The sequence below is a fragment of the Pristis pectinata genome, chromosome 19, assembly GCF_009764475.1.
Source record: "Pristis pectinata isolate sPriPec2 chromosome 19, sPriPec2.1.pri, whole genome shotgun sequence".
Lineage (NCBI taxonomy): Eukaryota > Metazoa > Chordata > Chondrichthyes > Rhinopristiformes > Pristidae > Pristis > Pristis pectinata.
The window spans coordinates 19,442,528-19,462,027 of record NC_067423.1 but is presented as its reverse complement, the minus strand read 5'-3'; the positions used below and the strand labels follow the sequence as shown (position 1 = coordinate 19,462,027).

The following is a 19,500-nucleotide window of genomic DNA, read 5'->3' as shown; positions in this document are numbered from 1 at the left end:
AGTCAGAGAGATACAGCATGGAAACAGATCCTTCAGTCCACCAAGTCCCACTGACCACGAACCACTCTTACACTCATGCAACATTAATCCTATTCTATCACATTGTAACTAATTGCTTTATCTAGGTGCTTAGTTTAGGAGGTAGATTTTGCTATTATATTAAGACCAGGAAGTCCACAATTGACAATCTGGATTACAGAAAGACTTCAGATTGTCATCAACTCCCCCAGATTCTACCATTTACATACATACTAGTGGCGATTAACAGTGGCCAATTCATTTACCAACCCAGCATCTTTGGAAAGTGGGAGGAAACAGGAGCATCTGGAGAAAATCCATGTGGTCACAGGGAAAAAGTACGAACTCCACACAGACAGCACCAGAGGTCAGGATTGAACTGCAGGCAGGGGCTCTATTAGCTGTACCACTGTGCTATAGTGATTGACTTGAGAGTATCCCTATTGTTTAAATGACTATAAATTTAAAACAAAGTTAAAGTATTTCAACACACAACATGCTCTGAAACATCATGAAAAAAATTTAAACAAAAAAAAACACACTAAGTAAGTAAATATTGAGTTCCCGTTACCTCGGGCAGCACCGTAGAACAACTGTTTATATTATCGGCTTTGTAGGGGTTATAAATTATGGATCTTCCACCTTGTTCTCCTTTGCAACTGTAGCAGATTTCTCTAAATTCTTCAATTCTTTCATTTATCTGTCTCAAGGAAAACATGCAGAATGCAGAACTATTAGGGGAGGCTGTTTTTTTGTTACCTCTATTAAACACAGCAAAGAGGACTTTATCCTGTGCAGCCAAGGCCCCATAGTCTCCTGTTTCATTCATGTGCTCAGTGAGCTTTGCTCCAGGACTTGTGATGTAAGCAGATTGCACAAGATTAAATTCACCACACTCCAGGACCATTTCAATGTATGAATAGTACGAGACATCATGAACGCAAATACGTGATATGTAAGTTTTAGGTTCATGCTGTATTTGATCTGTTCGAGAAAATATGAAATAAACAAACTTATCATCTTTAAATGAAAATCTGAAGTCATGTCGATACTGAAAATGCGAGTCCAGTTTCACAGTTGAAGTATCTTGAACAAGTTCAAAAAAAACATATGATCCCGTAGGAGAAAGCGTTCTGGTGCTAATTATTGCACTTGAATATGTTGCCCGAGTCTTTCCAATAAAAATCACCTTGAATTTTTTATTAGCTTCATTCATAAAGGCTATGAGTCCCACAGTTGAGTCATTACTTGCAACAAATGTAGCTTCTCCACCGTTCACATTTTCATAAATGACTTTACTGATGTTATTCAAATGCCACAGTGAGCAAATTCCTCTGTATATACTTCCACATATCACAAGGCTATTGTTAGTCTTATCTATTAAGAGAAGTTTATTGTAATTATCAGTCTGTACTGCAGTATGGCAAGTTTTTTCAATTGGTGGTACACAATTTGGATCATCATCTTTTGGACCAGTTTTCAAACTCTCTTCCAGATGGAGTTTTGCCGTCAGTTGATAGAGGAAATTCACTGCCCCGACGTACACGCGTCCAGTGGTGTTATCTACGGCTAAGTGGAGCAGCTTTGTGGTGCTGTTAAATTTATCATATCCTTCAATCCCACGCTTCAAACATAAATTGAAGATTCCAAATGCACAAAACATCCAAGTCCAAGGTGACATTTCCAAAATTGAACTGCAAAAAAAGCAAAGCACAAAGAATATAAATACAAACTAATATGCAAACTAATATTTCTTTCTATTCCAAACTAATAAATAATTTTTTTCAAATGTTCAATCAGCTCAAAAATATTCAGTTTAATTATTGAAAAGGTCTGATAACAAACAAAAGTAACTGTAGCAAACATCCTATTTTGAAATTATTATAACTTGGACTGTTTTTTGGCTGAGATTGTTCAGAACGTAATACAAGAAAAATGAAGGCAAACATTAAATGATAGTATCCTATTCACCAACATGTGCATAATTAGATCAATAAAAATTTCATTTGCTTCATTTCTAATAAACCCAACAGCTTATTCACGATACATCATAAACATTCTTGATATATATTCAGAGAGCAGGCTTCCCAAGCTGTATTAATTTGGATGTCTAACATATTTAATAATGCTGGTTAAATAGTAGTATGACTTAAAACTCCCAACATGGAGATGATAACTGATTAGTCCTTTGAAAACCACATTACTGATTTCACATTTCCAAAGCACAAGTTTGGAGGAAATGCATTCCAGAGCATCAGTCAATATAAAGAAGGATTTACTTCATATTTAAACGATGCCAATAGGATAAGCATTTCTTTAGTCACCAAGTTGTACAGCACGGAAATGGGCTCTTCAGTCCACCACATCCATGAGGGGCTTCTTGCCTATCCACATTAATTCAAATTTGCCCACAATGGGTCTGTCTCCTTCTCTGCCTTGCCTATTTAAGGGCCTGTCTAAATGTCTCTGAAATGTAGTGACTGTATCTAACTCCATCACCACCTCTGGTACCAAGTTCCAGATATCATCCATCCAAAAAGAAATTTTCCCACAAATCCCCTTTAAAAACTCACATTAAACCCACACCCTCTTCTTTTTGATAAGCCCAACCATACGAAAAAGATTTTGACTTTCTACTCTTTCTGTGCCGCTTATATTTATATACCTCTGTAAAGGTCACTCCTCAGCCTCTTCGCTCCACAAACAAACCCAGCCTATCCAATCTCCTCCCATTACTAAAACCCTCCAGTCCAGGCAACATCTTGGTGGATCTCCCTCTGCACTCTTTCCAGCATAACCTTATCCTTCTTGCAGCAAGGAGACCAGAACTGCACACAATACTCCCAAGTGTAGTTTAATTCAGTGTTTTGCAAGTTTGCAACATAATCTCGCAATTTTATATTTTGTGCTCCGACCAATGAAAGCCAGCATGTCATATGCTGTCTTCATCACCCTATTTACCTGTGTTGTCCCAAGTTCAAGTCCATAATCCCTCTGTTCCTTAGCACCCTACCATTTATTGTACATGTCCTACCCCTATTTGGCTTCCCAAAATGATTCAGCTTGCAACTATCAGTATGAAATTCCATCTGCCAACCTTCCACCCTATTTTCCATCTCTATCACAACACCATCAACTTCCGTGTCATCCGCAAACATAGTAATCATACCTCCTGCATTCACATCCAAGACATTAATATACATCCCAAACAAATACGTGCCCTTAATCTCTCTTGCCAAGGATATTTTATGGCCCTTTTTTGCCCTGCTAATTTCTTTGTCACACAATATTGGTTTTAATTTCACACAACTCCCAGAGAACAAGAAGATGTTCTCAATTATTCTTCCCTATTGATTCTCATCAAATTAATCTAGCTGCTATTCATAATGAAAGTAACATAAAAAGATCAGAATATTGATTACATTTGAAACAAAAAGGCACAGGGAAAAGGATCATAGAAAATAGAAGAAGGAGCCATTTGCTCCTTGGAATCTGATCTGCCATTCAATGTATTCATGGCTGATCAACCAAATTCAGTGCCTTGTTCCTACTTTCTCCCCATTTCCATTCATCTTTTTAGCCATTAGAAATGTACCCAGCTCCTTCCTGAATATATTTAATGATTTGGCCTCAACTGCCGTCCACAGAATTCCACAGCTTCATCACACTTACAGTGAAGCAATTTCTCCTTATCTCAGTCCTGAACGGCCTACCTATATCCTTAGGCTCTGTGACCCCTTATTCTGGATTATCCCATCATGGGAACACCCTTTCCATATTCGCTGCAATCCTGCCAGGATTTTATACATTTCATTCTCATTATTTAAACTTTAACAAATATAAGCCCAATGGTCCAGATCTCTCTTCGTACATCAGTTATGCCATCATAGGAGACAGTCTGCTGTTCCTTTGCAAGAACATCCATCCTCAAATAAGGATTCCAAATTGCATGCAATACTCAAGGTGTGGCCCCAGCAAGTTCCTGTGCAATTGTAGTAAGACAACACTGCTCCTGTACTGAAATTTTCTCAGTACGAAGACCATATACCATTTGCCTTCTTAACTACCCACAGCACCTGCTCATTCTCTGCTACACAAGGACATCCAGCTATCATTGGATCTTCCCCTTTCCTAATGTATCATCATTCAACAATCTGCCTTCCTGTTTTTTTGCACCAAAGTGGATAGCCTCACATTTATCCACAATGTACTGCATCTACCATGCATGTGCCCAACTTACTCAGTCTGTCCAAATAATACTGGAGCCTCCCCACATCCTCTGCACCCTTCACACTCCCACCATCTGCAAACTTGAAGATATTATAACCAATTCCCTCATCTAAATCTAAAATTGAAAAGCTCAAATATTCATGAAAATCTGAAACCCATTTTTATTTTTACAGCAGCCCCAAGAATCTACTTTCTGCAGATCAGCACCAAGGCAGGAAGTAGCAAGATCAAGAAATGTTTGACAAAATCATTATACAAATATTTGTATGAACATTTGTATCTCTTCTGTTGGCTGTTTTAACTCGGGCACTAATTTAAAACAAAACAGGATTTAAATACTGGATCAGACTCCCAATTTGCGCTTTATTAGCCAAACTCTAATCTGGAAAGATAAAATGCCTGGACAAGAACGCTGCTACTGATTTGAATGGTATAGGTGCCTGAACGGTCTGCTTTGAATTTGCTCGAGAAGCACATCCTTTTACACTACCTAATGTTGATTACATCCAACCCTAACAAGAGTTATTTCTTCTGCTTCTGGAGAATGGCCACTTTGAGCAAGAGTCACTTTTTTCCAAAGGGAGTGGGATAAACAGAGAAACTGAGGAACTTGTAAACAGTAAGGGGTGAGGTATGAAACTCTTTCTGATCTATGCAGCATGATCCTCACTGGAGTGGACTGGATGACACAAGCTTCAAAGAATCTGGTCTCTTCCAAAGAACCACTTTGTGTTAATAAAAACAATTCTACAAGACTCTGAGAGCATGAATATGAAAGGTTGTAAAGTTTTACTTAGAAGAGAACTGCCCATACACAATACCACAACAAGGTGAGAAGGGATAAAACCCCACATATAAAAAAAAGACTGCTTCATTGCTGCATCATGAAACTCATACAACATGTACTTTTTAAAATAACCAGATGTCAAATGATTTTAATTTTATACATCCTTAAAAGTGTTAAAACAGATGTTGAATTCTGCTGATTCAGAACAAAAAGAACCAATATACTCAGGAACTGAAGGATCATATGATTTGCCTTACCCACTTTTCATCCTCATGACAAACACTAGTAAGTGTTCCTGAAAAAATGGCCAGGATGTCCCATGACATTCATAAAACTAACATAAAATCCAGCACATGAGGAACTCATTTGGCCCATTGTTTGAAAGAGCAGCTAAGCTCACTTTTGCCTCACCAGTGCTAATATTTTCCCTTCAAGTGTTTAAATAATTTCCTTTTGAAAATTATTATTTGATTTGCTTCCCTTAAAATTCTTCAATTTTCAATACCTCTACTGAACACCTCTCAACCTGCTCTACTTTAAACAATGACCGTAGATAGTCATCTTCATGTAAATGAATTTTCTCAATTCTAGTAAAACTTTTTTGTTTTCTGTGAAGCTTTGGCCTCATTCCCTTAGTGTACTACCCAGAATTGGACCCAACACTTCAGGTGGTAATTTAAAAAGGCTTATTTTAACTTTGCTTGTTTTAAAACTCTATGCCTGCTTTAAAAGCTAACATCTCACTATACATTTTGAGGCAGTCTTCTCAATCAAAACTGCACAATTAAAACAGCCTTTGCATTCAGTGACTTATGTTAATGCAGATAGGACACTTGGCCCTACACCTACTTAAAACTGTACTATTTACTTTATACTGCCTCCCCTCCTTCATTCTACTTAAATGCATCAATTCACATTGCCTCCACTGTATATTTGCCCATTTAATCTGCCACCCCCTCCCCCCAAAGTCTGTTACTACGTTTACTGCATTTGAGCTTTTAGGTCATCTGCAAACTGGAAAATTATAGCCTGTACACACAAGTACAAGTCATAAGACCACAAGTCCTCTGAATATCACCAAAATCCTCTACGTTCTATCTCTTGGCCAACTTTGTATTTATGTTGAAGCTACTTCTTTAACCCCCATGCCTGCAATTTTTGCTGTACTTTCTCAAGTCCTTTGGAATGTTCCAAAGACACAGCATCAATGACACCATCTTCATTAACCTGCTCCAATACTTTATAGAAATTAAGTTCAGCCAACATGGTTTGCCTTTAACAAATCCATTTCAGCTGTCATTTAATAAAACATTTTTTGAAGTGACAATTAATTTTAACCTCACATGATCTCAAAGTTTTCATACCATTAATTGGTCAGTGGTTGTTGGGATCATTCTCCTTCCTTTTCTTTGAACATTTTTATTTTTTCACTCCCTAAACTATTTAGTCTGGAAGAAATCTGACCTAATACTTAAGGGTATTTTTGCAATTGTTTTCGTCTTTAATTTCAAAACTCCCCCACCAACAGTACCCCACCCCCACCCCACCCCAACAACCCCCCACACACAAAATAAAACTTACAATAAAATGAACTGCCAAATCCTACTGAATCACATTTTTGAACTGGTTAGTTCATGAATGGTAAAGCATAAAACACAAAAGCAACAAGCAGGGAGTGCCTCCTAATTACTGATTCTATCCCACTGGCATTTCTCGGAAATGTGAAACCTTATTTAATATAATTTACACAATAAGAGAGTGGAATTGTTGAACTCTGGTTATAATAGCATTTTCAAGTAAATGCATGTGGAGTCAAACTGATGATTTGTAGCACACTTGCAAGTTCTACAGTAACTGTTGAAGGACAATTGCTTGTTGAGGGCTACATTTATCATAAATACGTTTCAAAATGTATTCGCATAAACTGAGGAAATAACCTAAATTAAATTATACTTCCCCCCCCCCCCCCCCCCCCGAAAATGATGCACTCACTCCTCGAATCTCTGCATATTACAGCGTGGCAATACGTAGATTAAACACTCAAACCTATCACAACACAAGCTGACCACACTTGAGAATACGGGATAAAGGAGATGCAGATCATTTGATCCTTTGAGCACCATTCACAAAGTTCATCGGTGATCTTCTGTCTCCTTCACCTTCCTGCAATAACCCTCATCTCTAAGTTTTCACTTTATATGCAAAAATCTAATGATCGGTTTTGATAGTAATATACACTGAGAATGCACAGCTACCTTGAGTATAGAATTCCAAAGATTCACTACTTTCCAGTTAAAATAATTCCTGAAGCCCCTTTCCCAAGTCTGTAAAACACCATTTTTAGACGCCTCAGCCAGCTTAAATACCCTCCCAGCATCTAATCTGTCTAGCCCTTTATATTTTTTTTTGTTTCATGTAATAACTGCCCAGATGGTATGAAAGTATAACGGTCAAGTTACAGGACTTGAAGTTAAAGGCAAGGTTATAAGACCATAAGACATATGAGCAGAATTAGGCCATTAGGCCCATTGAGTCTGCTCTGCCATTCGACCATGGCTAATTTATTTTTCCCTCTCAACCCCATTCTCCTGCCTTCTCCCTGTAACCTTTGAAGCCCTTACTAATCAAGAACCTATCAACCTCCACATTAAATACACCTAATGACTTGGCCTCCACAGCCATCTATGGCAATGAATTCCATAGATCCACCACCCTCTGGCTAAAGAAATTCCTCATCTCTGTTCTAAAGGGACATTCTTTTATTCTGAGCCTGTGCCCAATGGTTCTGGACTCCCACTACTCGAAACATCCTCTCCACATCCACTCTATCCAGGCCTTTCGATACTTGGTAGATTACAATGAGATCCCCCTCATCCTTCTAAACTCCAGTGAGTACAGGTCCAGAGCCATCAAACACTCCTCATACATTAACCCTTTCACCCCTAGGATCATTCTTGTAAACCTCCTCTGGATCCTCTCCAACAACAGCACATCCTTCCTTAGATATGGGGTCCAAAACTGCTCACAAGACTCCAAATGTGATCTGACCAATGCCTTGTAAAGCCTCAGCATTACATCCTTGCTTTTATATTCTGTTGCTCTTGTAATGAATGCTAACATTGAGCTGTAGACACAAGTTCAAATCCTCCTACAGCAGATGGAGAATTTAAATTCAAGTAATTAAATGAGTGAATAGTGAATGAAAAGCTGGTTTGGCAATCGTGGAACTACCAGACTTTCATTAAAACTCCAGCTCACAAACATGCTTCAATGATAAAATTTACTGTTCCTAACCAGTCCATTCAACATGCAAATTTAAAAGAGAGAGGGGAAAGGGAATGAGAGGAAGTGAATGAGAAAGAGATATAGAAGAGGGGAGGAAACATCACACACAGAACCATCCCACCATAATCTTTGGCACTCAGAAATCCTGCATCATTGTACAGGTCTTTGGGCCACAGATTCAAATCCTCTAATACAAAACCTACAATACTACATCAGTGAAGTGTGAAATGAGAAAAACAAGTACATCTGTTCTTTTTACTACTACCCCCTCTCTGGCACAATGTCAAAGTCAATACAAAACTAAATATCCAAAATTACTCATTTCATTGAAAGTGAATGGAAGGGCAAACAAAATCATTATTTTAAATTAAAAGCCTTCAATTTTGGCAATTTTACTTTCATATTTGCATTGACTTAAACAAAGTTTATTTCATGTGTGCACCAAGCTGCATTTAAGCAACGTTTCTTTCTCTTGGAATCAATCCAATGGAATTTCTTATTGTGCAACTGAAGCTTTACTTATTTTTAAAAAACAAATAAATGTGCTTTTTTCCTTTTGTTCATGATCTGCATGTTTCAGCCAATTGTAGGAGGAAAGTGCAGCACCATTATGGAGTTCCACATCTCAAACTGAGATGCCCAAAAGAAGGGAGAGATAAAAGATCACTTTCATCCTACAGACAGTATATTGTGAAGGTGCTGCTGCTTTTCCAGAGAAATATAGAACTGATGCTCTATCTTTTGGTTCAGGTGGATATAAGAAAAATCTTATTCATTGAAGTATCCTGAATGCTAATCCCTCAAATTCATTCAGAAAAGGATTAATAGGTTCTGTATCTCATTTGATTTTTGATGGATCTTACTACATGAAACTGACTGCCACACTTGCCATTACATGAACAGTAGCTAGACCTTTGGACAAGGCTTTGGGATACTTCAGTGGTGCACTTAAAGCTTAATAAATGAAATCATTTTAAAAGGATAAGAAAATTGATTCGATATTTATTGTATTAGGAACATGAGAGAATATGGAGAAAACAAATGTTAATGAAAATGTTGACAGCTTTTATATTATTACAGGTATGAAACTAATCCTGATATCTGACTGAATTCTTCTTTCAATAGTTGCAAGATAACTGAACAGACTCTGTGCAAACAAGTTATTGCAAAACAAAACCATCCTGATAGCATTTAAAAAAATTATTGCAATGGAAAGTTATAATCTGAACTTCCAAGTTGTGTTTATGAATACCTGTTACAGATCTCAGAACCCTTTCCTCTTGCACATCAGCTGTCATATGGCAAGAGAGTCAAGTCATTATAATATTTAAATGACACCTTTATACCAGTTTCTCTCTCTTTCAAAAAGCAGTCACCATTTCCATTTATGCTTTTTAAATCAAATGGTGTGAATAACACAATTTTTCCCCATCCACACCAAATAGCTGCTATGAATCATCTTATCTGGCCTGCTGATTAACAACTTCTCCAGTGATATGTTCCTAGAAATAATACATAAAAATAATGGCTGGTATTGATCCTCATACTAATAGATCTTGATTGAACAGACACTAATTGAACCAAGTCTCAGCAGTGGCCCATTGATTCAATTTCACCTCTGAAGAAGAAAATTCAAGTTCCACTCCAGAGCCTTTGGCACACAAGTTTTGGCTGACTTTTCAGTGTAGTACTGACAGATGCTATAATGTCAGAGCAAGGCTTTAAATGGAAGCCAAGTCTGCTCTCTCATATTTTGATACAATGGGACAGCAACCTGAGCTGTTCTACCACAATGGTACTATTCGAGTGCAGCCTCTTGCGTGCACTGGAATTACTAGTCACATATGGTTCCAGATCATAGTCAAGTTGATGTGGTAGAGGCAGAGTGCCCAACTGTTCCAAGGGGTGCATGTATAAGTTTCTATGTTCCTACTATGAAAGACTGCAGGGCAATTACACCCCCATCATGACCAAATTTAACATTCAATTAACATTTCTAAAACAGATCATCTGTCCATCATCACAATGCTGTTTTTTTAAAAAGGGGCTTGCTGTGATTAACCTGCTACTGTTTGAGGACGCTTTCTGTGCACAAAATGGCTGTCATATTTCTAACATTACAACAATGACTAGTACATCAGGGAGATCAATGTCACTGGTTAAAGAGGGGGAAGGAGGAAGAGAGATTGGGGATTGAGAGCTCTATCAACATGATAGGTTGTGGGTGTGGCACAAGGATGCCACACTGACAAACAGGTAGCCTGCTGCCTCACAGCTCTAGTGACCCAGGTTCAATCCTCACCTCCAGTGACCACATTGGTTTCTCCCATGTGCTCTGATTCCTCTCACTTACTAAAGACGTGCTGTTGGTTGGGCAATCGCTTACTTAAATTACCTCGCCTTTAGGTGGGTGGTAGGAGAATAATGGTTGATTTGATGGCCATGCAAGAGAAAATAGGTTACAAGGAAATAGGTGGGGGAATGAGGCAGAATAGAGTAGAGAGACCAAATGGCCACCTTTGCAGGACTCCAGATGCAGTCTCACCCATGTTCTATGCAACTAAAGCATTATCTCCCTAGTCAATTCAATTCAATTTCCCTAGCAATAAATGTTAACATTCTGTTAACTTTGTTGTACCTGCCATACTTGTCCTTTGCTAATCATGCATCAGGACACCCAGATCTCTCTGCATCTCAGAGCTTTGCAAATGAAATCTCATCTTATCTTCCCATTATACTTCATTTGCCAGGTCTTTGTCCACCTAATACCTTTGCAGAGGTAAACATTCATTACAAGTCTACAGGCTCCCGCGGCTATCTTAACTGTATTTCCTCCTACTCTGCCTCCTGCTGGGACTCTATTCCCTCAGTCTCTGTTGCATCTGCTCCAATTATGTGGTTTTCCACACACGTGGCTCCGAGATGTCTTTCTTCTTCCATAACCATGGCTTCCCCTCTACTATTCTTGACAGTTCCCTCAACTATGTCTCATCTATTTCCAGCACCTATGTTCTCACATTCTCTCCTCTCAACCAGAGCAAGATAGAGTTCCCTTGGTCCTCATTTTCCACCCCATTGGCCTCCATATTCAACATATCATCCTTCATAATTTTCTTCAAATGAAATTTTACCACCAAGCATACCTTCCTTGCCCCTCCCCTTTTAGCATTCAGAAGGGACCACTCCCTTAGTGACTCCTGGTCCATTCATCTATCTCCACCAACCACTCCCCTTCCCATGTTGCTTTCTGGTGCAACTGCAGCAGCTTCAATACCTGCTCTTTTACCCAAACAGCTTTTCCCAAGTGAAGCAGTGATTTCCTTGCATTTCTCCAATCTAGGGGACTACATTGGAGAAATCAAATCCAGCTTTGTGGAGCACCTTTGCTCAGTCTGCAAGACAACTCTGAGCTTCCAATTGCCTATTACTTTAATTCTCCACCCCACTCCCACTTTCATCTTTCTGTTTTTGGTTTCCTGCACTGTTCTAATGAAGCCTAATGTAAGCTTGAAGAATAACACCTCATCTTCCATCTGGCACATTGCAGCCTTCTGGATTCACTATCAAATTTAACTATTTCTGGTAACTTGCTCTCTCTGTTGGTATCAAAACTGGCCAGTTCTGCTGTTGACTATCAGTGTGTAATATTAACTCAGGTTTTTCTTTCTCCACTAACACAGCCTGTTCAACTAGGTATTTACCACAGTTCTGACCTGTACATCACAGCTATTGTACATCTGTCTGTTTTCTCCCTCTAACTTTCCTCTATCAACTAATTGTTTCATCAACAGTTATCACCATGCTAACCTTGGTCTCACCCTCTCAGAGATACTCCATTTGTCCTATCCATCCCTTCCACACCCTCTGTGCAACATAAAACTAACTCGTTTTCTCTTTTCCAGTTTTGACAGTCATCAACCTGTAACATTAACTCTGTTTCTCTTGCCATTACTTGAATGTGTTGTAATTTTATAATTCTATGATTAAAACAAAGTGCTGTGCCATTTTCTTTCTAATCAATCTTGGCCAACTTGATATTGCTAGAATCATTTTATTCCAGAACCTCTTTTAGAGCCATAGAGTTGTGGAGCATAGAAACACAGCACTGCATCTATGCCAACCATCGTACCCATCTATTCTTATTCCACTTGCCTGCATTAATTCCATATCCTTCTATGCCTTGCTCATTCAAGTACCTGAGCAGATGCCTCTCAATTGTTGTTACTGTTCCTGCCTCCACCACCTCCTCTGGTAGCTCATTCCAAATACCAACTATTCTTTGTGTGAAAAGTTTACCCTTCACATCCCTTTTAAACCACCTCCCTCTCACCAAGGAGGTCAATAAGGTCATCAGTTAGCAGATGCTTAATACTGCAAATATGCACACTCTAAAGCTTAATAAAATTATACCTTTCTGACGGTGCTTTGGATTATGAATAACCCCGCACATACAAGATAAACCAACCCAGCATTATACCTTCCAAAATTTACTGTAACTATAAATCAAAACACTGTTTATTATTTCAGATTTCCAGCATCTGCAAAGTACTGGAAACATTCAGCAGGTCAGGCAGCAACAGACTTAACATTTCACCGTGAAGGCCCTTTATCAGAACTGATGAACCCACCGCGTGTTTCCAGTAAATTCTGCCAAAATCTAATGTTTGTGTTTAAGGCAGTAGCATTGACAAGATGACAATGATCTAATTGCATTGCTTCCCATTACCACAATCAGTTAATCGTCATTAACAGAATTTCACTACAGGCTTGTTTTCAAACTTCAGTCAGTAGCTACAGTTTAAAAATATTCAATACTGATCAACCATTGCTGTATTAATAAAAACTATATTTGTACCATCAGATTTTGTTCAGAGAAGTTTCGTAGGTTGATATGTTAAATGACCACTGTAAATTGTCCCTAGTGTGTTCGTAAAAGGAGAATCTGGTAGGAATAAATAGAATGTGGGGAGAAAAGAAAAGCACACACAATTAGTGTGGGATTATGGTCAGTTTGAACTCAGTGGGCTGAATAACCTGAAGACTCTAACATTGACATAATCAGACTTATTCTGCTCAAATATTTTACTTCCGCCTCCTGGAAGTACTGACTCTGATATTTATGAGGGAGGTGGAAATGACTGTTGCAGCCAGGAAATGCAGAAACAGAACAAATGGCCCTGATGAATCAAATGGCAGAACCTCACTGAAGCTTTTCTGACCAAGAGGCTGCCTACTCTTTGAGAAAGCCTGTGCCATGAGAAGGAGAGTGGTTGGTGGAGATAGAAGAATGGACCAGGAATCACAGAGAGAGTGATCTCTTCCAAGGAAAGCTTCTGGTAGAGAGGGTGGTAGCTGGGTGGTGCAAAGACTTCAGAAACAAAGTATTCTCAAGGCCAATATTTTTATACATGGATACTGATCACTGCTGTCAAACAGAGTGCCTGAATTATAGTCTGCAGATCATGGTTCATTCTACTGCTCACTCTAGTTGTCAGGGCAGTTAAAGGAGAGCACTCAAGGTTGTGCTGTTAAAATTGAACTGTCCAGACTAAAGTGTTTTGAAAGCTTGCAACTTCAATATTTCATTTGGAACAAGGTGGCTGGGTTTATTAGCTTGGGGGGAGAGGGGCACTGGGCTTAGGGGAACAGATAAGCACCATCACTACTTCTGAGCCGCTAACAGTGTTGGATTCAACTTCTCTCCTGCCTTCAGCTGCAGATTTCTCCAAGCCCTGGGAAACAATCCGGAAAAGATAATGAAAATAGAAAATGTTGGAAACACTCAGCAGGTCAGGCAGCATCTGTTCAAAGAAAAAGAGTTAACATTTCAGGTTGAAGATCCTTCCACAGATGTTGTTTCCCTTTCCACAGATTCTACATGACATGCCGCAGATTTCCAGCATTTTCTGTTTTTATTTCAGATTTTCAGTGTCCACAATTTTTTTTTGATTTCCATTCTATGAGGCACACAGCCACAATGTCAGCAGAACTCACCAACCAGCCTTACTAAAACTATGTGGGTTGAATTTTAACATGTTCAGCCCAGGGTTCAAACTTCCTTCATGCTTTTTGTTTTCTTAATATATTAAAAGTTAAGCTGCGCCATAGGAAAAGCACATTGTTACAGACAGAATTCCTTTAGACTACCTAAAGATGTAGCTTCCTTGGACATATGGAAACTCTATTAAAAGTGCCAAGAGCATTTACCCTTGTCCAACGGGAAAGAAAAATTCCTGATATCAGCACCTTCAGATGAGTCAGGGGTAAGTGTGGGAAAAGCTACACTACAAGTCGGCACCAGTGAGCGAGGTATTTGTAGATGGAATGCTATTTCTACTTGCAAAGCTATTGCATCCACATGTTGGAGTTATGTCTTGGCTGAGAGAACCAGCATCATAGAATACAGGAAATTTTAAGGGGCCACTTCCTTCCTGGCTGTAGTACAAATCTTGTTTTTCTTTGAAGCAGCCCATTGGGAGACCAGATGCTCACTCATATTTAACAGATAATTTTGGAGGACTAAATGGTGCTATTATCAATCACTTTTCTTTCACCTCTGGGATATGTGCAAATCAAATTAATGGGATGCGAAAGGACTGTTATTACTGATTGATGAAAACCTAGCCTTGGCAATTTTATATGATACTGATATTATCTGAAAATATTAATACATTTCATTTATTGATACATTGTCTTTAAGATAAACAATAGAAAGTAAAAACATCACAGTCAGCCTAATTTTGCATGGCCAACAAACAGTCAGTATGATCAGCTGGCTTACCCATACTAGTCCATAGTATACAAAGATAACAATCTAATTTCTGGAGTCATTTAAAATTAGTTTGAACTTCTTCTGTACATACAAGAGGTGAGTTTCTGTGCCTGAGCTTGTGAGTTTCACCTTGCAGAGTCGGGAGTTGGAGCCAGATTTGGAGCAGGACCTTTGAAAAGAGGTGAGTCTCTGCCTGAGCTTGTGAGTTTCACCTTCCAAGAGTCTAAATGTGGCACATTTGCAAATTGTTACCAGTTGATTGGCTTATTAATAGCAGCAAATAAAGGTAAGGCAGGTATAAGCAGAGTAGCTATTTTGGGAGTGGACCAGTGTTAAGAGTGGGGAGCTGAGGCTTTGGTGAGAAGCGGTGATGGTAAGTCTCCTGTATGTTCCTTCCTTTATTTGCTTTAGTGTTCCCTTTAGTGCCAGGACAGACTAGTGAAAATGGCTCCAGGGTCAGTGGTGTGTTCAGCTTGAGATCTGGGAGACATCCTGTCTCCCTGATAACTACATCTGCATGAGGTGCATCCAGCTGCAGCTCCTTACAGACTGTGTTAGGGAACTGGAACTGCAGCTGGATGACCTTCAGCTCCTACAGGAGAATGAGGAGTACAAGGATAAGAGCTACAAGGAGGCAGTCACTTTGAAGCTGCAGGAGGCAGGTAGCTGGATGACTGTCAGGAAAAGGAAGGAGAATAGGCAGGTAGTGCAGAGTACCCCTGTGGCTGTTCTCCTCAATAACAAGTAAACTGCTTTGGATACTGTTGGGTGTGATGACCTACCAGGGCAAAGCCACAGTGACCAGGTCTCTGGCACTGAGACAGGTTGTGTGGTGCAGAAAGGAAGGGGGAGAAAAGGAGGGTGGTAGTGATAGGGAATTCCATAGTAAGGGGGGCAGAAAGGAGATTCTGTGCATGTGAAAGAGACTACTGGATTGTATGTTGCCTTCCCAGTGCCAGGGTTAGGGTTGCCTCAGATCAGGTCCACAGCATTCATTCTGAAGGGGGAGGGTGAACAGCCAGAGGTCATGGTACACATTGGTACCAATGACATAGGTAGGAAAAGAGACTAGGTCCTGAAGAGGGACTATAGGGAGTTAGGTAGGAAGCTGAAAAGCAGGACCTCAAGGGTAGTAATCTCTGGATTGCTGCCTATGCCATGTGCCAGAGAGGGTAAGAATAGGAATGATTTGGAAGATGAATGTGTGGCTGAGGAGTTGGGGCAGGGTTTCAGATTTGTAGACCATTGGGACCTCTTCTGGGGAAGGTACTACCTGTACAACAGAGACTGGTTACACCTGAACTGGAAGAGTACCAATATTCTTGCGGGTAGGTTTGCTAGAATTCTTGCGGAGGGTTTAAACTCATTTGGCAGGGGGATGGGAACCAGAGTGATAGGTCAGAGGTTTGTTCACTTAGTGTACAAACAGATGCAGAGTGTAGAAAGACTGAGGAAGTATAGGCAGTTGAAAAAGGCAAAATTGCAGTCAGTTGGATGAGTTAAAGTGTGGCTACTTTAATGTGAGAAGTAGCAGGAACAAAGCTGATGAACTTGGAGCATAGGTAAGTTTGCGGAACTATGATGTGGTGGCCATCAGAGACTTGGCTGTCACAAGGGCAGGAATGGCTGCTGGATATTTTGGGGTTTAGGTGTTTCAAAAGGGACAGGGATGGAGGTGAGAGGTGGGGGAGTGGTTTGCTGATCAGGGACAGCGTCACAGCTGTAGAAAGGGAGGATGTCCTGGAGGGATTGTCCACTGAGTCAGTGTGGGTGGAAGTCAAAAACAGGAAGGGAGCAATCACTCTGTTGGGAGTATTCATCAGACCCCCCAGTAATAGCAGAGGCACTGAGGGGCAGATTTTGAAGAGGTACAAAAATAAGTGTTGTCATGAGTGATTTCAACTTCCCTAATATTGATTGGCACCTCCTTACTGTAAAGGGGACAGTGTTTGTTAGGTGTGTACAGGATGGATTCCTGATACAGTATGTGGACAGGCCGACTAGAGGAGAGGCCATACTGGACCTGACACCAGGCAATGAGCCTGATCAGATTTCAGATCTCTGTAGGACAGCATTTTGGAGACAGTGACCATAACTCCTTGACCTTTACCAGAGCATTGGAGAGGAATAGGAGCCGATGAAATGGGAAAGCATTTAACTGGGGGAGGGGGAATCATGGTGCTATTAGCTAGGAACTTGGGGGCATAAATTGGGAACAAATGTTATTGGGGAAGTGCACAGTGGAAATGTGGAGGTTGTTTAAGGAATACTTGCATAGGGTTCTGGATAGGTTTGTCCCATTGAGGCAGGGTAAGGATGGTAGAGTGAAGGAACAGTGGTTGACAAGAGATGTAGAATATCTCTTCAAGAGGAAGAAAAGCTTACCTGAGGTTTAGAAAGCAAGGATCAGACAGGGCTCTGGAGAGTTACAAGGTAGCTGGGAGGGAGCTTAAGAATGGACAGAGCTAGAAGGGGGCATGAGAAGTCCTTGGCAAGTAGGATAAAGGAAAACCCCAAGGCGTTCCATATCTATGTGAAGAATAGGAGACTGATGACTAGAGTGACAGTAGGACCGATCAGGGATAAAAGAGGAAACATGTGCCTGGAGTCGGAAGAGGGAGGGGAGGTCCTTAATGAATATTTTGCTTCAGTACTTACCAGAGAGAGACCTTAACATTTGTGAGGATGGCATACAACAGGCTGATATGCTAGAGCATGTCAATGTGAGGAAAGGGGATGTGCTGGAACTTTTGAAAAACATTAGGATAGATAAGTCACCAGGCTGAACAGGATATATCCAAGGTTATTACGGGAAGCGAGGGAAGAGATTGCTGCACCTTTGGTGCTGATCTTTGCATCCTCACTGGACACAGGAGTAGTGTCAGATGATGGGAGGGTGGCAAATGTTGTTCCTTTGCTTAAGAAAGGGAGTAGGGATAACCCTGGGAAATGCAGACCAGTGAGCCTTTCTTCAGTGATGGGAAAATTACTGAAAAGTCCTAGACAGGAATTATGGGCATTTGGAGAAGCCTAGGCTGATTAGGGATAGTCAACATGGACTTGTGAGGGGCAGATCATGCCTCATGAGCCTGATTGAATTTGTTGAGGATGTGACAAAGCACATTGATGAAGGTAGAGCAGTGGATGTGGAGTACATGGATTTTAGTAAGGCATATGATAAGGTTCCTCATGGAAGGCTTATGCAAAGTCAGGAGGCATAGGATCCAGGGAAACCTGGCTGTATGGATTCAGAATTGGTTTGCCCATAGAAGACAGTGGTGGTAGATGGAGCATATTCTGCCTAGAGGTCTGTGATCAGTGGTGTTCCACATTGATCTGTCTGTGACCCCCTGCTCTTTATGATTTTTATCAATGACTTGGATGAGGATGTGGAAGGGTGGGTTTGTAAGTTTGCTGATAATACAAAGGTTGGTGGTGTTGTGGATAGTGTAGAAGGTTGCTGTAGATTACAACAGGATATTGATTGAATGTAGACCTGGGCTGAGAAGTGGCAGATGGCGTTCAACCTGGATAAGTGTGAAGTGATACGCTTTGGAAGATTGAACTTGAAGGCAGAATACAAGGTTAATGGCAGGACTCTTTGCAGTGTGGAGGAACAGAGGGATCTTGGGGTCCACATCCATAGATTCCTCAAGGTTGTCATTACAGGTTGATAGGGTTGTTCAGAAGGTGTATGGTCTGTTGGGTATTGAGTTCAAGAGCTGCAAGGTGATGTTGCAGCTCTATAGAACTCTGGTTAGACCACACTTGGAGTATTGTGTTCAGTTCTGGTTGTCTCATTATAGGAAGGATGTGGAAGCTTTAGAGAGGGTGCAGAGGAGATTTACCAGGATGTTGCCTGGATTGAAGAGGATGTCTTAGAGGATGGGTTAAGTGAGTTAGGATTATGAGGGGTGACTTGATAGAGATGTACAAGATGATGAGGCAATAGATCGAGTGGACAGTCAGACTTTTTCCCAGGTGACAATGGCTAATACAAGGGGACATAATTTTAAGGTGATTGGAGGAAGGGACTCTTGGACATATGAATGATAGAGAAATGGGGGGCTATGTGGGAGGGAAGGGTTAGATCTTGGAGCAGGATAAAATGTTGGCACAACATTGGGCTGAAGGGCCTGTCCTGTGTTGTAATATTCTGTAACCTGCACATTCAGCACATTTAAGGGTTAAAGGGCACCCAGATTAAAATCTGCTTTGTGGAGTTGCAAAAGTTGTTTCTGCTATTCTGTAAATTAAATATTTTTAATTATCTGTCATAGCTTGAAAATTTGGTTGGTAGGAAGGAATGTTGAAGCACAACACATTGTAACTACACTCACTCAAGCTCCAAGCTTATCTACCATACAGCTAATTCACAGCTGGTGTCTAGCTCATCTCCATTCTTTTG

The 19,500-nt window shown here is 40.3% G+C and overlaps 1 protein-coding gene across 1 annotated transcript in view; it reads right to left on the bottom strand.

The window, feature by feature from the left end:
* LOC127580559 (plexin-B2-like) overlaps positions 1 to 19,500 on the bottom strand; it is a 196,837-nt gene that overhangs the window by 77,655 nt on the left and 99,682 nt on the right. Inside the window, exon 3 of the mRNA XM_052034145.1 lies at positions 590 to 1,712. Coding sequence (XP_051890105.1) covers positions 590 to 1,699 — 1,110 coding nt within the window. The 5' untranslated portion in view covers positions 1,700 to 1,712. The remainder of the gene's footprint in view (positions 1 to 589; positions 1,713 to 19,500) is intronic.